The sequence below is a fragment of the Natator depressus genome, chromosome 4 (assembly GCF_965152275.1).
Source record: "Natator depressus isolate rNatDep1 chromosome 4, rNatDep2.hap1, whole genome shotgun sequence".
NCBI lineage: Eukaryota > Metazoa > Chordata > Testudines > Cheloniidae > Natator > Natator depressus.
In genome coordinates this window covers 96,096,409-96,119,006 of record NC_134237.1, presented here as the reverse complement: position 1 = coordinate 96,119,006, position 22,598 = coordinate 96,096,409, and the positions used below count along the sequence as shown (strand labels likewise).

Below are 22,598 nucleotides of genomic sequence, written 5' to 3'. Positions count from 1 at the left end.
CCGGCTTGGCATGCCCTCCTATTACAGGCTGCAGTATGACAGGCACACAGTCCTGCCTGGACTTTTCCTCTCAGGTGACCCAACAACTTAACTTCAGCCTTTCTTGTCACAATGCTACCTATCCTTAGGGCTGGTTTATTACAACAACATAGTCCAAATAATTCATAACAAAAGTCCCAAAAGTATGGTCCATTTCTCATCCCAGTGTAGTCATTAAAACTTAAGACATCTTGTACCTTGATGCCCCACATACTGGTGCCTTCAACCAAGCCCAGACTCTGATGGTCCTCTCCTGTCCTTAAACCAGGACAGCCACCCCAGCCCTTCCTAGCAGGAATCTCCACAGCTTCTGTGCTGGGAACATCCTTGCTGGGGGGCATCCCTCTCCCCGGGCCTCTCATATTTCACTGGGTCCAGCTTTTTGGTCCTGGAGATGTCAGTGGGTAAACTCCTCTGCTGCTCCCTTGCCCTCAGCCCTCTCTGGCCCTGGCTCTTAGATGCCAGTCAGCAAACCCCTCTTGTTGTTCTCCTGCCTTCTCCCAGGAACCACCTTCTATTTCCTTCTGGCACTCCCAGTCTCCTGATCTCTGGCAGCTCTCATCTGCCCTTCCTGACTGAACCAGTTTGCTCTGACTCAGTGGGACTCTCTCTCTCAGAGTCTCTCTCTGATCCTTTACAGCCCTTTGTGCTGGCCTGCCCTCTCAATTGGCTAAATAGGAACACCTACTCTGGCACAAGAGTTGGACCTACTTCATCTACTGGGACCAACCATCCTGTGACATACCCCTTGCTAAAGAACAAAACAAAACACCCCCCCCCCAAACCCTGCCTCTCACAAGACCCCTCCTGGGCCACTCTCACCCCAAAACCAAAAACCCATCCCCCACAAACATATTGCATAAAACATTCCTTATAATACTCCAGGGCCCGACCCAAACTTTCCCATATCAATCCAACAAAACAAATATTCCCCATAAACATTGCACGAAAGACATTCCTTGTAAATTTATGCACATCGCAGAAAGGTTCCCCAAATTTCCTCACAGTCCCTAAAACCAGTCCTAGATTGAACAAGTCTCTTACTCGGTTCTCCTTGGTCTTCTGCGGTGTGGCCAGCCACGACTCCGTGGCCTCTGCTGGCCTCTTGCCAGAGGCTAGTCAAAATGCCCACATTTTCCACTCTAATGTCATATGGCAGCCCTGTCTGGAGCACCCTCCTGCTGTAAACCACGGCATGACAGACACACCTGTCTCAGTTTCCCTCCTTCAGAGTCCCCAAAAATAGTCCAATAGTCTTTCTGAGTGCAAACAGTCTTTGTGGGGTTTATTTATTACAAATGAAAGCCCTGTGCACACAAGTCCCAACATCACCATCCAGACAAAACACCAAATACAGATCTGGCATCCCTCCCCACACCACTCTCCAGCATAGCCTCTCTTTCCCTCTGTCTCCAGCTCTCTGGTTCTAAGAAGCAGCAGGCATCTCCCACTGCAGTTCTCAGCCTTCAGCCCTCTCCAGTCTTCTCTGGCCTTGGTTCTCTCTGGCTCAGGAAGAACAGCTGGCTAGCCCTTCCACTGGATTGCTAACCCTCATCCTTTTTCAGCCTCCCAGCACTGGGTCTGGCTCTTGAAAGTTAGTAGGCTAATCCCTCCACAGGCTCCTATGTCTCAGCCCTTTTCAGCCTCCTGGCACTGGCTCTTCAGCTCAGGAAGGTCAGCCGGCTATCCCCTCCCATGGATTTCCTGATACTTCTCCTTTCTTCCAGGGAGGGCCTACGGTGAGCCTTCTACTCTCTGTAGTTTTCCCCAGAGACCTCCTCCAGTCTCCTGACTTTTCCTGATTGACTCTCACCAAGGCTTCCTCTCCCTCAAATTCTGCAGCCCCTTAAAACCCTCCTAATTGCCCAAACTGAGAGCACCTGTTCTGGCACAGGGGAGCTGGATTTACTGGGGCTGGGCACCCGATGACAATGTCTTAATGCATTTCCATAGCGTCCCAACTGCATCAAATTGAAGGCATATGAGTCTCATGGTCATAGGTGATTGCTTGCAAAGGAAAAATTCACCTACATCAAACATGACAAGCACACAGTTCTTATTACATGGTCTCCTTTCAACAAATAGCCTAGGCCGAAATGCTGAAGCCAACCACCGCTTCCAGATCCACAAACCTTTAACTCCTTCCAGCTTCTCTAGGACTCATAGCAAGCTATTTAATACACTACCTTTATTTCTTCCTCCTATAATGCCCTGAAGCTATTAAGAAACAATGCCATTTGAAGAACATACTAAATATCTAGGATTCAAACACTACTCTGACGTTGGTAGGTATTATCTACATTTCTGAGCCTACATCGATGAACTATGGGCCTAATCCAACTCCCACTGAAGTCACTGGGAGTCTTTCTTCTGAATTCAATGGGAGTTCAGTCATACCCTATATTTGTGTATCTAGTCAGCTTTGAATTTAATAAAAATGGTCTTTTTTATAACTCAAGTTTCACTACTGTTAAGTAAAGATAATAATTAATGAAATACTTTCCAGGAATTTCTGAGTTTCTATGTTAATGTATCCGTCAAATTATTAGATGAATGTATACTTATGGAATTTAATTCAGATGAATGAAATGGATGTGATTTCAACAGACAATACTATATGAGATATAATACAGACAGATTTTTCAACTTCCTTCTTGCAGAAATACTGAAATTGCATGTGTGACAAATTAAGCTAATTTTTTTTCTGTTTTTGGTTTTGTATTAACAAAATTCTTAATATATTTGAATTTTCATGCTGAGAAATTAAAACTAGTATGCTCATATTAGTGTTTAAGTATACATACATGTATTTGCACTCATCAAAGAGATTTCAGTGTGGGATTTACCTCCCTGCTAGAGGGCAAATAAATACCACCAAGGAACAAAGGCCCTTTTCCCTGGTGGAGCTGACATTGGGAAACATGCCAACACATTATCCTCAGGATTATAAGCCTGAAATTAGAAAATGTAAATATTTTCTAAAAATACAGAAGTGGAGAGTACAGCATGCACTAACCATCATTTGCATACAAATTCACTGCATAAATATTTGAAACATGACCAGCTGGTAACAGATGTGAAAAGGAATCCCGAGGCATATATGAGATTTAAATAATTGAACTGATTAGTTGATAATAAGAGCATCCTCCTGCATTTAGGGTCAGATTCTGCTCTCTTACACCCGTGCAGCCCAATGCAGCTAATGACATTGCCCAGGAGGCAAGAGAGGGCAGAAACTGACTCATACTGTGTAATACCGTTTGTCCAAAGGATCTAAGGTGGTTTACAAACTCCTAGGTATGTGAGCTGGGTCCACTGATTTCAATGGGACTACTCACAGGCAGGGGTGAAAGTGGGCCAGTAAAAAGTAACTGCCGGTACCGGCCAGTTCGCAGCACTGCCGCAGCAAAGAGCCCTGCTTAAAGCGCTGCTGCGGCAGCGCTTTAACGTCTTGCCCCGACGGGTGGGGGCAAAAATGGGCAGCTGCTCCAGGGTCAGTGATTTAAAGGGCCTGGGGCTCCCAGCCACTGCCGCTACCGCAACAGCGGCTGGAGCCCCGGATGGCGTGGGCCAGGCAGCGCAGATGGGCTGGCTGGGGAAGCGACACCCCCCCCGTCCCCCCGCAGCCCTGCCCCTTCCACCCAATGCCCTGCCCCTTCCAGTGGCCCAGATCCGGGCCCGGTAGGTGTATAATGTTACTTTCACCCCTGCTCACAGTTATAAACTTAAGCATGTGTGCACTGTTTGCACAATTGGGGCATATATCATGGTGGATTGCTTAAATCACCAAGTGGAAAGCCTCAATTTAAATCACTGATTTCGTTCAACTTTTCCATTTTTACTTCAGTTATTTTCTAAAGAAAGCTGCATTCTCATTGGTTGATATAATTATTAACACACGTTGATTTACAACTAAATAGATCCTTTACACTAGATTTGGTACATCTTTTTGCTACCTAGGCAGGTGCACTATAACTATATACATTTATTTAAGCAATTATATAGCATAATATTTTCAGATTCTATTAATTGTACATTTTTAATATGTTAGAAAATGGTGAATGATGTAATACTTATTAACTAGATAAACTTTTTGCTCATATTTGTGTTAAGCTGCATTAGGATGGTAACTGGAATTTAATTAAACACACAAAACAATATATACAATTTATTTTAATTAAACAAAACAAGCCCTTAATACAGCAGGACCTATTGTGCCATATTCATAAAGCTTGATCTCAAAAGTTAGATATTTTTCCTGATTCTTTCTTTATATAGAAAAGCAGCCTTTAACTCAAAGATTTTGATAGATGCTCATGGATTCAGCATATTTATTTTTTATTTAAATGTTTTGAGAGATTATAATAAATTTACCCCTAACATCTTTTGTATTAAACTCAGATTTCATTTTAAACGGGTTTATTTTTTAAAAGGAAAAAATAATTTAAATTAAAAAAACGAAGTAAATAAAGTCAGATGCTTTTTTTTTTTTTAATGGATTTTAATCCACCATGGCATAACTATAGAACACTTCATCTACCACTGAAATGTACCAGTGTTGCTGGACAGTAACACTACTCAACAGTTTAGGAGTAGAGGTAAAACGACAAAGAGAATTTAGGGAGGCAGAATATTTACTGGCTGCTTTTCCAGGAAATACTACAAAAGCATTTTAGTTCATGGTGCTCTGCTGGCCACTTGGAATGATTACTTGTTCAGAAATGACTTGAGTGGAATCAGAATGGGTATCCTTCTGAAGTCAGTATTTCCCAGTACTTAGCATGTAATGATACCTGAAACACTACAGTCCTTTGCTTACAACAGGCAATAATTATGAAATGTATGTGATTTCTATTACAAATTTTGACTTTTTAATGGAAACCACTGCAGGACAACCAACTGTTTCTGCTATCACCTGTACAAAGATACTGGAATCATGATTATGGTGTGTCTTTGATAATGTGACAGCTCCAGACACTATGGTGCCTACAAATTTCTTGGCATGGTGCTTCTTAAAATATTACTCTCTCTTTTAAGTGGCCTACCCCTTAAGTTATATGTTTATATAAATCTCACTCTCCATATCTCAAGTTTTTTTTAACCATTGCCCACCTCAGTAGTGTCTGAATGTCTTCCATGTAAAATAGACTGGCAGGACTGAAGTCCCCAGTAACGGATGCTGGCTGTGACCCAGAATGAAATCCTCTGAGCAAACACTGGGAGACCTTTCATCCTGTCTGGCACCACAATGAACAACTGCTTTGACTTGCGAAATGGCTTAGTCTTGTCGAGGTACAAGTCAAATGCCCTCCTGATGTCCAAGGCATGCAATTTGCGCTCCTCTTCTGATTTAAGAGGCTTTGGAAAGAAGACCGGTAAGTATATGTCTTGCCTGGTATGAAACTGTGAACTTGGGCAGGAATGCTGGGTACGGCCGCATCTAGACCTTGTCCTTGTAGAACATGGTATAGGGCGGCTCTGAAATAACTGCCCTGATCTCAGAGATCCTATGGGCAGACGTTATGTGACCAGGAAAAAAACTTTCCAGGAGGAGGAGGAGAGGGAGCAGGAAGTTAGAGGCTCGAAGGGAGGACCCATGAGCCGTGACAACACAAGGTTCAGGTCCCAGGGAGGGACGGGATCCCTGACATGCGGGTAGAGCTCCAGACCTTTCAAAAACCAGACCGTCATGTTGTGAGTAAAGACCGACCTGCCCAGGAGTGAAGGGTGGAAGGCCAAAATAGCAGCCAAGTGGACTTTGACTGGACAGCCCTTGGAGCTTGTAGAAGATAGTCCAGGATAACTGGCAATGAAGCACGTGAACCTCTTCCACTTGGCGAGGTAGGTTGCTCTGGTGGAGGGCTTTCTGCTACCCAACAAGACTTGTTGGATCCAGGCCGAGCATTCCCATTCTTCTGCATTTAGCCATGCAGAAGCCACGGTGTCAAGTGCAGTGCCGCCAGGATCGCATGCAGAAGATTGCCATGGTTCTGGGACAGCAGGTCCGGGCAGAGGAAGCAGCAGCGGGGCAGCAACCAAAAGGTCTGTCAGCGTGCCAAACCAGTGCTGCCAAGGGCACACAGGAGCCACCAGGATTACCTTTGCCTTGTCCTGTTTGATCTACATAAGTATCTTGTGGATTAGCAGCACTGGCAGGAAGGCGTATATCAGAGCCGCCGACCATGGGAGCAGAAAGGTGTCCGACAGGGAGCCCCAGTCCAATCCATGGAATGAGCAGAACATATGGTATTTCCTGTTCTGACGGGATGTGAACAGGTCCACCTAGGGAGTCCCCCCATCTCCAGAACATCACACTGACCACCTCTGGGGGGAGCGACTACTTGTGGCGAGATGAGACGGTCCCGCTGAGACAATCTGCTACCACGTTCCTGGCCCCGGGAAGATGCACAGCTACCAGATGGACAGCACACTACACACACAAGTCCCAAAAGCGGAGAGTTTCTTGGCAAAGGGCTGACAACCTGGCTCCACCCTGTTGATATAATACATTGCAGCGATATTGTCTGTTAGGACCTTCACCACCTTACCCTCCCTATGGGGCAGGAAAACCTGGCAGGCCAAGCGAACCGCTTTGAGCTCCCTGACGTTTCTGTGGAGGGACAGATCATCTTGCAACCAGCGGCCTTGTGTGCTGAGCTCGCCCAGCCCAGGTCTGAGGCATTGGAAACCAGGGTCAGCGACAGGGATGGGGCCGCAAAGGGAACTCCCTCCAACACCTATTTGGGGCTCAACCACCACTCCAGGGATCATCAGATGTGAACTGGCACCCAGATTACTTGGTCTAGATTGTGACTGGTGGGGATGAACCAGACCAAGGCTCCTCTGCACCTGTTCCAGAGATCTACCCTTGATGAGCCAATCATCGACGCAGGGGTAGATCTGAACCCCTCGATGCGTGAGGTATGTGGCCACTGGTGCCATACATTTTGTGAATACCCTCGGGGCAGAAGAGAGACCAAAGGGCAGCACCATTAACTGGAAATGGCACCCGCCCACCACAAAATGGAGGAATCCTCTGTGACCTTGGAAGATGGAGATATGGAAATAAGCATCCTTCGGATCGAGGGTGGCGTATCAGTTTCCCAGATCCAGGGAGTGGATGATGGAAGCCAGGGAGACCATGAGGAACTCCAACTTTTTGAGAGAACTGTTGAGGCGCTGCAGGTCCAGAATGCATCTTAGACCCCCTTTTGTTTTCAGGATTAGGAAATAATGGGAGTAGAAGTCTTTTCCCCTCATGTCCCAAGGGACCTCCTCCACTGCCCCCAGCTGCATGAGGTATCGACCTCTTGAATGAGGAGTTGCTTGTGAGAAGGGTCCCTGAAGAGGAATGGGGAAGGGAGGGCTGGGTTGGCCAAAAGTTGCAGGGTGTAGCCCCAAGATACAATCTCTAGCACCCAATGGTCTGAAGTGACCCATGATCAGGGCAAACAGTAGGGATGAAGACGGTTGAGGAAAGGACAAGGTGGATCTGGGGAGCTGACTGGGGCGTCGCTCTCGAGCACACCCTCAAAACAAGCGCTTCTAGCCCACGTGAGGCTTCGATGGGCTGAGTTGCGCAGGAGGAGGAAGGGCGGCGATGACTAAAACTCGTGTCTCTATCCCTTCTCTTTGCAGTCCCCTGTCGATACTGCCAAGGGCTTGGTGGCCGGGGCAGCTGGAACTGCTTCCTCACTGATTGCAGCGTATGCAGACACAGGGAGTGAAGGGTGGCCGAGTGTCTTTCAGTCCGTGCAGCCTCGCATCAGTCTGCTCTGCGAAGAGCCCATTCCCATCAAAGAGATGATCCTGGGTCGAGGTCTGCTTTTCCTGGGACAGGCCAGTAGTCTGAAGCCAGGAGATGCACCGCATGACCACCACTAACGCGACCACCCTAGCTGCTGAATCAGCTGCGTCCCACGCAATTGGAGGGAGCACCTTGCAGACGTCATACCCTCCTCCACTAGAGCCCCGAATTCCTGGGCCAAGTCCTGGGGCTGGGAGTCCTTGAACTTACGGAGGGAGTCTCATAAGTTGAAGTTGTACCTCCCCAAAAGAGCCTAGTGGTTAACCACCTGGTACCGAAGGCTGACCATTGAATAAATCTTTCTTCCAAAAAGGTCCAGCCTCTTAGCCTCCTTATTTTTGGGAGTCGAACTGGTTTGCCTGTCTGTCCTTCTCGTTGGCTGCCAAGATGACCAGCGAGCCCGAAGAAGGGTGGGTATACAAATATTCAAAATCCTTGGCTGGGATGAAATACTTTTTCTCAGCCCTCTTGGAGGTGGGAGGTATGGAAGAAGGAGATTGCCAAAGGCCTTTTGCTATTTTTATCACCCCATCTGGCAGCACAACATGGGCAGGGGTAGAGGCCGAGAGCATATTAAACAAGGTGTCCGCCTGTTGGGCTTGGAAATGTAGGCAATGGCCTAAGTTTGTACCCACCCTACAAAGCAGGGCCTGATGTTTTTTAAAATAATCCGGCAGGCTGGCACGAGAAGGTCTTGCCACTGCCTCATCCGGGGACGAGGATGAGGACTGGGTCACCTAGGGACACCCCAAGGCATCATCCCGCGTGGGGGAGGAGGATTTTGGGGTGGGCGCTCGCTCCTCTACTCCACCCTCTGAGTGCACCTCCATGTAGTGAGGTCGGTGCCGCCGGTTACTGCTCTGAGGCCGCAGCCGAGGAATAGACTGACGGAGGCATTGGAATCAGAGGCATACCCCACACGCTACAGTAGGGCCATCGCGCTGGCCACTGGCCTTGCTGCCATGACGGCATCGCAGAGGTCGATGCAGCCTCAGGTGCCCAATCGCACCAGTACTGTCGAGGTGAAGGGCTGAGCTCCCTTTCCGTACCAGATGAATCACCTTCCTGTGACCACAGAGGGGCTGTCGAAGCTTGCGTCTGGTGGCTAACTGGAGATGCGGGAGACCAATGCCTCGAGTAGGATTGGTGATGGGGCTGGGGGATTGGTACCCCGATGGAGACTGTTCCCACCATCTGGGAGATGGGGATCTGTGCTGAGAAGACAGACGGCGGGAGGATGTTCGGTGCTGGTGATACGGTGACAGGTGCCTTCCTGTAGGCGACCCATGTCAAGAGGGTGGAGACTGAGTGTGATGCCAGCGATCCAGGGTGTCCTACAGAAGACAGTGACCTGGGGCCTGGAGACGGAGAGTGCTGTCTCATCTCCAGAGACGGGAGTCATTTGTCCGCCCTCTGGGGGGGTCTTTACAGCTGGCTTGCCCTCGCTGGGAGCCTTTGCCGTGACCTGCGACACACGTGGTGCCAGCGGTGCTGGTAGAGCCCTCTGTTCTCTGGGTGCTAGGAGAGCCTGGAAGGTGCGACACTTGTCCTTGCCATGTGATTCCCCCACGCACTTGAGGAGGCTGCTATGGGGGTCATTAACAGGCATAGGCCTGTTGCAGTCAGAGCCAGGCTTAAAACCCGGAGATCAGGGCTAACTACACTACTTAACAACTACTTACTAACTATGGTAAACAAACTATTTACAAGGCCTTAACGCCGGAAGACTGAAGTAGAAGAACTGCTGACCCTTGCAAGGCAAGGGAAAGGTGCTCCAACTAACCACCACGCCACGGGTAGTAAGAAGGAACTGAGAGGGCTGGCAGCACCTAATATACTGATGCATGAGTGCGGCACTCAAAAGGGCGCCACTGCCAACCCTACGGATACCGCAAAGGCAAAAATCTCTGACAGCCGCGCACGTGGGAGTGCGCACACCTAGAATGGAATCGACATGAACAAGCACTCGAAGTAGAAGTGAAAAGTAGATATGGTTACCTCCGTATTTGCAGTACTTCCTACTACTTACTATAGGGAATACCTAGAGAACACTGAGAATAGCTCTATTTGAAGTGATTGTTAAGTTTTTAAGGACAGCCACTGTATCATTGGTACAGAACTTAACCATTTTGTTATACTGCATAGTTTTTTTTTAAACTTCAGTGTAGTGACAACCCTACAACCACCTCCCCATTTCTTCACCCACTCTAATACCTTGTGACTCATCTAGATTCTCCACTGTCTACCTATCCCTCCTTTTGAAGTGCTCTGTTCCATTTTTCTTTCCAAAACTCATTCTTTTTCTCCTTCCCCACTCTCATCCCACTTCTCTCCCACCATTAGATCCTCCTTACCATTGCTAAAAACAACGTTACCTTATTCTGCAGCTACAGTACTTGTAAGGGTGTTGTTTGTGTGGGTAAGCCAAGTCCTTGTTACACAGATCTATGGTTCCATAGGCTAGGATTTTCCCTAGACATGCACTTCATCCTGGGATATCAGTCAGAAGGGAAATCCCTGATCCACAGAGACTGAGATAGAGCAACACACCAGGCTCACACGTAAAGATGTACTGGTGGGTAAGTGTACATTTTAATACATCTAACATACTTACATTTTCTTTTGGTGGTGGCATCAAGCAGAAAGGACTGAAGGCTTGTCTACACCACAAAGTTGCACCACTAAAACTTAAGATGTGAATTTAAACCAATATATTTAAGCCAGTGCAAAAGGCTGTGTGGACACTTCCATTCTGGTATAAGGATGGCTTATTTTGGTTAGCTTACATCATTAAGGAACCAGTTTAACTAAACTAAAACAAGCTACTCAAACCAGAATAAGAACATACACGCACCCTTTTGCAACAGTTTAATTAAATTGGTTTAAAAACTGATTCAGGTTACACCAATGCAGCTCTCTCATGTAGACAATTCCTCAGAAATGACTTTATTAACAAGAGTGGGGAAGTGCTATGGAAGTACCCAGATAAGCAGCTGGGTTGAGGAAAAGGAGAAGAGAGAAGATGCCTTAACCAAACAAGGTTGGTTACAATTTGCAGGAGATAATGATGCCTGCTTCCTGTTTACAATATCACCTGAAAGTGAGAACAGGCATTTGCATGGCACTGTTGTAGTTGGCGTGGCAAGATATTTACGTGCCAGATGCGCTAAAGAATCGTATGTTCCTTCATGCTTCAACCACCATTCCAGAGGACATGCTTCCATGCTGATAATGGGTTCTACTTGATAACGATCCAATCAGTGCAGACCGACACATGTTCATTTTCATCATCTGAGTCAGATGCCACCAGCAGAAGGTTGATTTTCTTTTTTGCTGGTTTGGGTTCTGTAGTTTCTGCATCAGAGTGTTGCTCTTTTAAGACTTCCAAAAGCATGCTCCACACCTCGTCCCTCTCAGATTTTGGAAGGCACTTCAGATTCTTAAACCTTGGGTCGAGTGCTGTAGCTATTTTTAGAAATCTCACATCGGTATCTTCGAGTTTTGTCAAATCTGCTGTGAAAGTGTTCTTAAAACGAACATCGGAACATCATCCGAGACTGCTATAACATGAAGTATATGCAGAATGTGGGTAAAACAGAGCAGGAGACATACAATTCTCCCCCCAAGGAGTACAGTCACAAATTTAATTGACACATTATTTTTTTAATGAATGGAAGCATGTCCTCCGGAATGGTGGTCAAAGCATGAAGGGGCATACGAATGTTTAACATATCTGGCATGTAAATACCTTGCAACACTGGCTACAAAAGTGCCATGTGAACACCTGTTCTCATTTTCAGGTGACATTGTAACTAAGAAGCAGGCAGCAGTATCTCCCGTCAATGTAAACAAACTTGTTTGTCTTAGTGATTGGCAGAATAAGAAGTAGGACTGAGTGGACTTGTAGGCTCTAAAGTTTTACACTGTTTTGGTTTTGAGTGCAGTTATGTAACCAAAAAAAAAAATCTGCATTTGTAAGTTACACTTTCACGATAAAAAGATTGCACTTCAGCACTTGTATGAGGTGAACTGAAAAATACTATTTCTTTTGTTTATCATTTTTATAGTGCATATATTTGTAATAAAAATAATAATATGAAGTGAGCACTGTACACTTTGTATTCTGTTTTGTAATTGAAATCAATATTGAAAATGTAGAAAAACATCCAGAAATATTTAATAAATTTCAATTGGTATTCTATTGTTATGAGTGCGATTAATCACGATGAATTTTTTAAATTATGATTAAATTTTTTGAGTTAATCATGTGAGTTAACTTCGATTAATTGACAGCCCTAATATTTAATAAACTATAGTGCTGTCATTCGGGCCAAAATTTTCAAACTTGAGTGCCTAAAGTCAGGCTCCTAAATCTGTATTGAGGCATTTGCTTTTCAAAGGTAGTGAACACCCACAAATCCCATTGAGGTTAATGGGCACTGCAGGTACTCAACACTTCAGAAATCAGGCATTGTTATTTAGTTGCCTAAATAGGGATATAGGGTTTTATTTTTAAGGCTCCCAGGTTTTGAAAATTTGGGCCACTGTGCTTTATTCCATCTCATCTATTTTTTTATTGTTCTAAATGTTTTTCCAGTTTTCCTGCCTTTCCCCCAACCCTAGTAATTTCTTCCCCACCTGTTTCTCTCGGGCAGTGGTTCTCAATTTGTGGGCCGCATCCAAATACTACCTGTATGGCCCTGAGGACGTCACATGGGCCACAGCTCTGTGCTAGGTTGAGAACCACTGCTCTGGGCCGCAGATTGAGAACCGTTGCTCTAAGGCTATGTTTTGGCCACTTACATTTCATCAGTATTACTACCTACTGTTCTAATCTTAGCGAGTTATTTTGATTCAGAGTGTCTCCCTCTATTACTGCCTGCCTGTCTCTTTTCCCAACAGCATGTTTCTAAGCAGGCTAGATCTCATCATCTTTGTTTCCATGTACCTCGTTCTCATGTTTTTTCTCTGTCTAGCTCCTTTCCTTTCCTTTATACTTCCTAGTCTCTCTTTACCAGCTATGTGCACCAAGAAACAACAACTCAGATGCTATGTCTACACTTGCCATTTAAAGTGCAAAATATCCCTTTTTTGCGCTAAAACCGTGGGAGCGTCTACACTTGTTAATGACTTTTTGCAGTGAAACTCAGAAGTTTCACCGCAAAAAGAGAACCACCTTCACGAGAGGCATACAACTCTTACTGCTGTTCTTTTTGCACTGTTGTGAAAGTAAAGTCATGTTCTACCAGTGTAAACACCTTTTGGCCACCAAAGGATATCCCACAGTTCCAAAAGTGACCACTCTGGCCAGCATCTCCGCTGCTCTGACCGCCCCTCCCACTGTAAGCCCCGGGAAGTTTGAAACACCCTGTCCCTTTGCTTGTAGATGTGGCAGGGAAAGCAGCCAGACAGCAGGGGGGGTTTTGAAAAAAAATACCACAAAGGAAACAAGGAAGTAATGGGGCTGCTGGGACATGAAGCAGTGCAGCACGGGGCACTAATCATGGACCCAGAATGCCTTCCGCTCACCCCCCCCACCTCCCACAAGACCTAGTGAGAGAGCTGCACTGTGGGATAGCTGGCCAACAGCGCTGCTCTCATCCTGATGGAAGTGCTGCTAGTGTAAACGCTCTCTGACGCCTGAGGAATTGAGTGAGTACACAAACCAGCGCTTTACTTTCACCGGTTCCCTATCACCGGTGAAACTTACAGCGCAAAAACTCTGCAAGCGTAGACATACCCAGATGAAGAAAGCAACCAACGTTAAGAGAACAATCGTTGTGGAAAATGGAGGATATTTCACTATTGTGACACACCAATTGGCAAAACATCAGTAGGGCATGTGAGGGAGCATAATTCTATTACCTTCTATTTACTTACACAGTATTGCAGCTCCTATCACTGTAGAATCTGAATGACTCCCAAGCATTTAAAAACAAAACACCAACAATCATCACTCTCTCTTCATTCCTAGCTTGTCACAACAATAACTCAGTTAACTTACAGGCTTTTCTGTTTGTCTTGTGTGTGAGTGATGAACTCATTGGCTGAAAGCTCAATTGAAGAAATTAGTTTTACATCTAGTTTGAGTGCAGTAAACCTTACGATTAATCTAATCTTGTGGGAGTCAGTTCTATGAACAGTTCCTGTGAAAGTTCTGCCTCCAGCATGCATGAACTTCTCCCTATTGGCTGATAGTGGCGTTCTTCAGGTGAAACATAGCTGTTGTATGAAGTCATGGTCATAGAGGGAGTTATGATCTCTCCAGGTTGCTAGGGCTAATCCCATAAATCCTTAAATACCAGGAGAGAGCCTTTGAACCTGACTCCCCAGTGAATGGGGAGGAACAAAGAGAGGAGAGAATTGGGGGAAATGTGTTATGGTAGGTAATGGCGACCTCTGTTACTAAGTGGCTGGGCTGCTTCCTTTTGTACCAGATAGAAATTTATGTTCATAAAGCACAGAAGATGAAGAAGTGCAGCTGTGTGAGAACGTGAATCTTCATCCAGGTAGGAAACTCTCCTTCTTGCCCAATTATTTCTCCTGCTAATCTCCATGTGCTGCCCCTTTACCATTCTACTAAACCAGAAATTGCCAGGAGTGGAAAGAGTGACAAAACCTGATCGTGAATACGTACTGGTAACAAAATCATGCCACTCACAAGTGAAAAAAGTCATATTTTACAGTTCTAGGAGGCTTACACTTTCACAGTTGTGATATCGAAGCTCCGAAACAGGGCACTTTTTAAAGTGAGGAAAAGCACCAGTCAGGGTTCACTGTTTTTAACTACTGACTGCAGTATGTACAGTACATGAAGTGAAGTTAAACATACAACTATGATTTGTGGGTTGACCTCATATATCACAATCCCACCCCCCAAAAATGAGCTGTTCTTTACTGCCTTGAAACCAAACAAAATTGAAGTGACATTTAAGATTTTCCTTATTTTTTAATATTTCCTGCTGTGTTTCTCAATCATACTGCCAGGACAAAGGGAGATTTAATGGACGACTAAGAAAAATGGGTTTCACCCTGAAAATCATGTGTATCTTTTATGTGTATGAAACAGAAAATAGGACAAGAGGAAGAACATATACACAATACTTTCTTTTTGCTCTCATAATTATCACAAAGTCATAGCACTCTAATATGTGTATGTAATCAAATACAGTAGCTCAGAGTCACAGCATAGTACGTATGTATTAGTGTACACCCCCCCCCCCCCCAGGAACTCATTTGGTTAAGCACTTTATAAAAGGTATAATAGTCTTTTTTAAGGTTAGATTAGTTCACCAAAAAGTCTTAGTGTGACGGCATGATTAACTGAAGGCCAGAAAATCACTTTTCAACATATAAAATAATCACACAGTTTAAGTCAGCAAAATGGTCAAGTAAATCCTGAAGCTTTTCCTTATCACAGAACTGTATTAAAAAGAAATTAACTCTAGAGGTCAAGTTAATAGCATTGAGTATGGAGAGAATTATTAGAGTCTCCCAGAAGATTCTTCTGCCTGAGGTGAGCTAGCAGACATATCCTCAGATTAAACTTTCATCAGCAGATCTCTGTATTTCATCAATCTTTCATTACCGCACATCTTAGAAAATCACCGGTCAGGTATCATTAGAAAACCTTTCATCTTTCCAATGCAAAATCCAACCAAATTACTAGAAGGAAAATACTGTTAAAAACGAGGACCTGGAGAGAGCAATGACGTTTAAATAGCTCAATATTAAAAAAGTTTGAGTTTCTGTATTGTTCTAAATTATCACTTCCTTTCACAACAAACAGCAGAGAATGTGTGTAGTATGGATGGCACTGCAGGATTTGGAAAGCAACTCATTACTGTGTATTAATATATTATCAACATCCATGTGCAACAAGATTATATCAGAGCATTTCATGCTAGAAGCAATGATTTTACAGACTTCCTTAAAATTAATCCACACAGGACACACAAAAGAGACTATGCATTTGTGTGTCTCCTAATCTCTCTTGCTCTGTTTTCTCTGATGATTGCAGCTTCTCCCTCTACCTGTAAGCAAGGAGTGCTCTGACTTCACCCTGTTGAGGACCAAACAGACTACTTGCCAGGATGAGCTCACGCCTGCACTTACCCTTATATACAAAAGAGCAGGGGAGTGACATCCAATTGAATACAGAGGTGTATATCCCAGGGACCACAGGGTGCAGTATGTTCCAGTTATATCCAAGTGTCCTGCATCTAACTGTGACCCACACAATAGAACACTTGACCTCTCTAATTTAGGAGTCCAGCCATAGCTCAAGTTCTCTCTTGTCACAAATGCCCCTTCTCTGGCTACTGGGGCTTGCTCAGCAAACCTTGCATTATTTATACTGTCCTTCAAAGAACTTTCACTGCATGGAGCCTCCAGAACCCCCAAATTCTCACTGTAATTTTGGCTAGTCATAGCTGTCATTTTACTCATGCTGCTCTGTTTTGAAATAATTACCTACTAATTAACAGCACATACTGTATGAGTTTATTTATAGGCAATGGCTGTATTGTTTGTTCTAGAACACTCTCTAATCCAGTAGGTGCAAACAAATTTAAACAAACTTAATTGGAGAAAAATTTAGGTAAGCTCACGGTCTAAACACCTGAAGGAAGAAGACTTTGTACAATATTTAAAATACATGTAGCCTCTTTACCAAAATTCATACAAGGAAAAGAAAAAAAACTGAAGGCTCTGAAAGAGAAACTACTTGTGATGAAAAAGCGTAGCTCATAGCACAGTAAATCTAAAAGGGACATTTTTGTACATGACAGCAAATGAGATATTATGGGCTATTTTTAGTTCCATGTTTATATATTAAAGCTTCAATAATTCTGTTTTCTTCTTGCTGTTATCAACAGCGACCAATCAGAAAAAGTAATTTATTGTGCAAACAACAAACACTCAATTATAATAAAAACAGCCAAGTTTCTCTTCCGACGTTAAGGAGAGAAAATTGGTTTGATCACCTCTGACATGGGTCTTCTGTATTGCTGATGTCACAAACAAAGTTACTTTTAAGCAAGATGGTAGCCATCTGCAGGAAGCAGCATAGACATTACTTTGCTTTAATATGAACTAAGATCTGTATTTCACAGCCCGCATTATCTATGGCAAATAAGATATCTTATCTTATCATGGGTAGATGAGAGCAATGAGGCTTCGTGCAGGAAACTGGGCAGGGCTGGAATTCAGCCCCTGGGCAGGACATGGTACTGCAACGGGCTGAGATTGCAGTTAGTGCCCCTATGTGGAGGGTTTTGTATCAGTGGATCTATAGCCTCTCTTCCAGGTCATCCCCGATGAGCCCATCTGCACTGACCTATTTGGATCAGATATGGGGACCACCTGCTCTGCACTTGCATGCTCGCTTTTTCTCTCTCTCTCACCCATTAGGTGGCTTACATGCCTCTCCACCCCTGAAGAAATTTCATCCAGCAGCTCGTGAACTTTCTCAACACTGCAGTGAGCAAAATGGGTACAACAGTCTTAAATTATTCCAAATAACTAATTATAACTGCTAGGAGTAATAACGTCATTACATACATCACAAATGTTGGATATTTCTGTAACCTATTAAATCTATGACTAGTGGGTCTAGTATGGTGTATTGGAGTTTAACAATTTGTGAACAAATATCACAACAATATAATTTTATCATCCACAGAATCTGAAATATTTGAAAACTAAGAGGTAACAGAAAAGCAAACGGTCTTCTCAAATTCTGTAAATAAATAATTTGGGTATACAGTAAAAGCCTTTCTCTGTCCTTCAGACATTTATTATAATGTACTTTTCCTGTTCAACTGTACCATATCAAAATGTCCCCAAAGATGCTCCATTTTCTAACCAAAGAAAGCTTCTAGAAAATCTGACTTGAAGGGAAATGTGAAATGGGTTCATTTTCTCAAGCAAAGGAAGCACTTTAATGTTTTATTCATGAGAAGTTAAAACCTCTTTGCTTTCCATCATTTCCAATTGGATTTGTCCTTGTAAATCGCTCAAAAATCTGAACCAAAGAAACTAAAAATGCAACAAAAAATACCCATCATTCAGAGGAACGAATGGATCAGGGGAATGATATTCGGACACAGAAACATTCACTTCAAGGTCACTGGTTCAAATATGGACCAGGTCTGAGCTGACCAAAAGTCAAAACCATCCAACTGCCTATTTGGCAGCTTTATGTGAAATGAGCAAGGGGTTTCAGTCACTGAGTTTCTGCATCATAAAAGCCTGTGTACTACAGGTGGCCTGGGCAAGGGTTCTAAAAGAGATGCCGTGGATGGTGGAGACTGACCTACTTAGTCATTCCCTTAAAGTGATCCCTTCAGGCCAAGCTTGAAGCATATTGATAAGGCCGATAAGCCTTGGCTTTCATTGCTGCCACCTTATTAATCAGAAGGCTTCAGTGTTCAGTGTTATCAACCTAGCACCTTTTGAAAGTATTAATTCACGTGAAAATCTTTCTAATTCAGGACTTTTCTTTTACCAAGAAAGACTAACAGACATTTCACCAACCCTGAAAGCCAACATGCTGATGTGATGCGTATTAGAAATGTACTGGTCAAACAGCTTGCTTTACATCTGACAGGTGCAACAATACAATAGCCAGCCAAAAAGCAGCTCAAGGGTTCACTGAGCTACCAGGCAAAACCACTCTGATACCCCTATTATAACTTATTACAGATACAATTTCTGCCATTCCTTTTGGGAGAGAGAATACAAGCCATTTTAATAGTTATATTCCTGCAACAATGCCACATCAAAAGGAAAGTATGAAGCAAAAGATAGCTAAGTCCCTGGTTCAGTGAGGCACTAAGTACATGTTTAAGTCTATCCCATGTCAGGAAAGCACTTGAGCACATGCTTAACTTGACTTCAATGGGAACTAAGCACATGTTTAAGTGCATTCCTGAATCAAAGTCTTTAAAAACATCAGCGGGGGAAACCAAGTTCACTTTCTACTTTGATCAACTGTAATGTATGAGGAAGTGGAAATGGAACTATGTAAATACTTTCTTTACTATATACTGGTGAAATGTATACCTTGCAGGATAAATACGTTCAGGACTACATTTGAAAAATTATCCCTTGATTTTGGACATGCAAACAAGTATTTCCACATCTAATTCAGGTAATTTGGTACTTAACTACCTGACTTACAAGCAGAAATATGTTTATTCTTTGTGAACATAAAAGTTTCATAAACAACTTTACAGGTCAAGTTGAGGCCCTTTGACTATCTTATCCAAATATCATTTTGCAAAATGTGCTATAAGGAGTTTTGAAAAATAAGTGTGTTGTTTTTTTAAGTAACTTACGTAACAAATATAACAAATATAAATCCTCCCATAGTTATTGGAACATAATCACACAATAAAATGGCTATTAGTGATGCTTCACTTGGCAAGCATATATACACCCTACACTAGTAGATTTCAACAGCACAAAGCAACAAAGTCTTAGGAGATTGTAAACTCACCGTCCATTGTCACGACCTACTCCCCAGACTCTGATGCTCACAATGGGCTGAGAATGAAGAATGGTGTGATCCATGGGGTCAACCAAATTTAGCATGTCATTCTCCAGTATAAGGTACATGTCTTTTCCCTATAATTCAAAACAAAACACAAATTACAAAATCTGTTCTTCATGCAAAGTGAATCAGCTCAAAACTCAAGATGTTTTCGGTTTTCTTTATTTGCATTGGTAAATACCACTGAGTCATTTGATTGACTCAAAGTTTCAATATATTCTGAGTGCATTTGAAAACAAGCTGACTTCTGGTTTTAAAAGGTCCAAGATAAAATTTACTGATTTTTTTTATAAACCAAACTGGAGAAAATAATTCTTTTCAATTTGTAAAATGTAAACGGTTTTATTGGCTCGATATAATTAACAACAATCTTAAGGTCATTCAGATATTCAATACACAAGTTCTTTGTTTCCCTGAAAAAAAATTAAACATAACAAATATAAGAAATTTCTTAATATTAAAACCTTAGTAACAAACACCAAAACCAGTAACCTTTTAAGGAGGAGAAACATACTGTTTACATCAAATGATATGATGGGCTGTGATTTCTTTTTCTCAGCTTCCACTTCACAGTTAAAAGGGCTATTGGAGTGGATGGCATTCTGCGTACCAAAGGTTTTAGGATCTGCTATCGGAAGAAGAAAGCATTGAGGCTGAACCCTACTCCCACTGAAGTGAGTGGGAGTTTTGCCATTGACTTCAATGTAGCCAGGATTTCATCCTGTCTTTCGGCCTGTGAGTATTTGCATTTTTCTTGGTTGAATATTGTAAGAAAAGGAACCAATTTTTATGATACTCTTCCCTTTTATGACAATTTAGGAATGATAATTATTTGTATTATTAGTATTCTCTCTAACCTAGCTACCTCTGTCCTAACACCAGGTTGTTCTGTCTTTTAAGCTTCCCAGAAAGAAGTACACATTGCAGCCAAAGGAGGCTCAGAAATCAGTTTCTCTCGTCTGATTTGGTATATCTTCTCAAACAGTAATCCAAGGAGAATTGCAGGACCCCATGGAAATGATACTGGAGTTACTGTAAGACAAAATATTGATCTAAAAGGGATGGACTGTGTAGGGTCCCCAGTTAGTAAGAAGAATTTATTTGTTTCCCCATTGTTGAGACACCATCCATTAATGTATATCCCCATATGCCTTTCAGAGTGGAAACAATCTGATCACACACTGACAGAGGATTTAGAAATTACTCTCTTATTTTTGTACATGTTAATGATATGGCAGCCCTTTTCCAGATTGCCACTGCTCAAGTTTTAATGGTGTGTCTAATTCTGTGTCCCTGACTGTCATGCATTTCTTTCAGCTTGGAAGGGACTGTTTACTTTATTTGCTTGTACAATGGATCTCTTCCTGTAACAAAATGGATTTACACATGGAGGGATGAACAACATCTGGAGGAAAAAAAGGGGAGGCAATGTCTTGCCAGAGAGAGGAGACAGAGGTCTGAAGGAAATGTAAGGAAGGAAATACACACACAAAGGTATCTCGGGGAGGAAAAGAAGATGCAGTTGCAATAAACAAATGGTTAATGGGGAATTAATACTAATGAAGTAGCTTATTGCACAAAGGAAATAAGAGTAGAAGAGTAAAAAAGTAAGGAAGGAATAAGGTACAAAAGCAGAGCAAGAAGAGTCACTCAGATTTCTAAGGTTACTGAATAAAAATACAAGAACTATGAAAAAGAAAAAGGATAAAGAATTTGTTAAGAGACCAAAGATAGTGAAAACAGCTCACGAAAGAGAACATTGCTGTGTATTTAGACCAATTTTCTATTTACACATTTATTTATGTGGCAATGACCTGAAAGAAATTGTTGCAAGAAAGTAAAATCTGCTGATCATAATGCTGGAATTAGGGCAATAAAACTACATTCTAAAGATTTGAATAGGACTGGAGAATGGGCAGATATGGGACATACTGAACATAAATCAAAAGAAATTATTCTAGCATACACAAGGGATGGCTCGGCTCAGGCCAACTGCAATATATTTTGCACAATTTTTGTTGCCTTATTATACAAAGGCTATTATAGTGATGGAGATGGTGTAGCAGCAGGCAACCAGAAATTATTTAGGCACTCTGGAAATCTAAATACAAAGAGACAGGATAAACCTGGCCAAATTCTGTGTGACCTCACTGACTGTCAAAGAATTCTGAAGAGACTGCAAAAACCTGCTACAGGGGTGGGGGGGCAGGGAAGGGGGATGCAGGGGAAAGGCTTCTGACAAACAAAACAACCCAGGGAAATAAGATACAGTAGAACCTCTATTTTAAGAACACCAGTCTTGAGAATGACCAGTTATATGGTCCCCATAGAGTGTGTGGGGCAGCGTCACATAAATAAAGTGATGTTGATGAAGAACAAGTTGACATCCCTTCACATTTGGATACCTTCAATGCATTGGAAATCTCTTTGTAGTGGTATGAAGGACAAGAAAACAGCGATGTAGTGTAGCATTCTGCAATTTACGCACCATACCTACTGTAATTTTGAGATGTTCAATTTTATGAAGATTTTGATTTTACGAACTCGTCAATCCCGAATTAGATCATTGAGATTTTACTATAAAATTAAAGAAGAGTTTGATCCTAGAAGACTGTTGGTGGAAGCTATTTTTAGTGAGACACATTGCTGCAGCAATATAGTTGTAAGGTAAATAATCTTCACAGTATGTGGCAAAAATGACAATGTAGTATGTGGTAAAGCAGCAAAACAGATTACATGGTCTTCTTTCATGCCTTTGATTTCACAGAATTGTGGAAATTAGAAATGAGAAAGAGATATTATGTCATCTTGTCTACCTGGAACAATTTATCTCCTGTTTGGGGTGAAATACTTACAGATGGTCCCAATCCTCAATCCCATTTAATAATATTTCAGCCAAACTAGTCCTTTTAATCTTTACTCAATCCTAAAAACTTAATCTTTAGTCAACTCTTTCATCTTAATTTTTTTGCTGTATGTACTTTGTATTCCTTCTGATTTCCCTCCAATTTGTTGACATCTTCCTCTCTTCATTTAGCTCCCTCCTTTAAACAAGCTTTTTTTAACCTGTCAGTGCTCTGCCAACCAAGAAGGGCTGTTACAAGAATTTCTTCTAAAGTAAGTGGGAATCTATTTACTCCTCTGTGTCTGAATTGTATTGCTTGTCTGTTTAGATTGACTCTGTGGGACTACTCATGT

At 42.8% G+C, this 22,598-nt stretch overlaps 1 protein-coding gene across 12 annotated transcripts in view; it reads right to left on the bottom strand.

Moving 5' to 3' along the window:
* The window catches only part of APBB2 (amyloid beta precursor protein binding family B member 2), a 341,418-nt gene that overhangs the window by 54,137 nt on the left and 264,683 nt on the right, over positions 1 to 22,598 (bottom strand). For all 12 annotated transcript variants that reach the window (XM_074951507.1, XM_074951505.1, XM_074951508.1 and 9 more), the window contains one exon: positions 19,347 to 19,474. In XM_074951507.1, the coding sequence (XP_074807608.1) occupies positions 19,347 to 19,474 (128 nt within the window). The remainder of the gene's footprint in view (positions 1 to 19,346; positions 19,475 to 22,598) is intronic.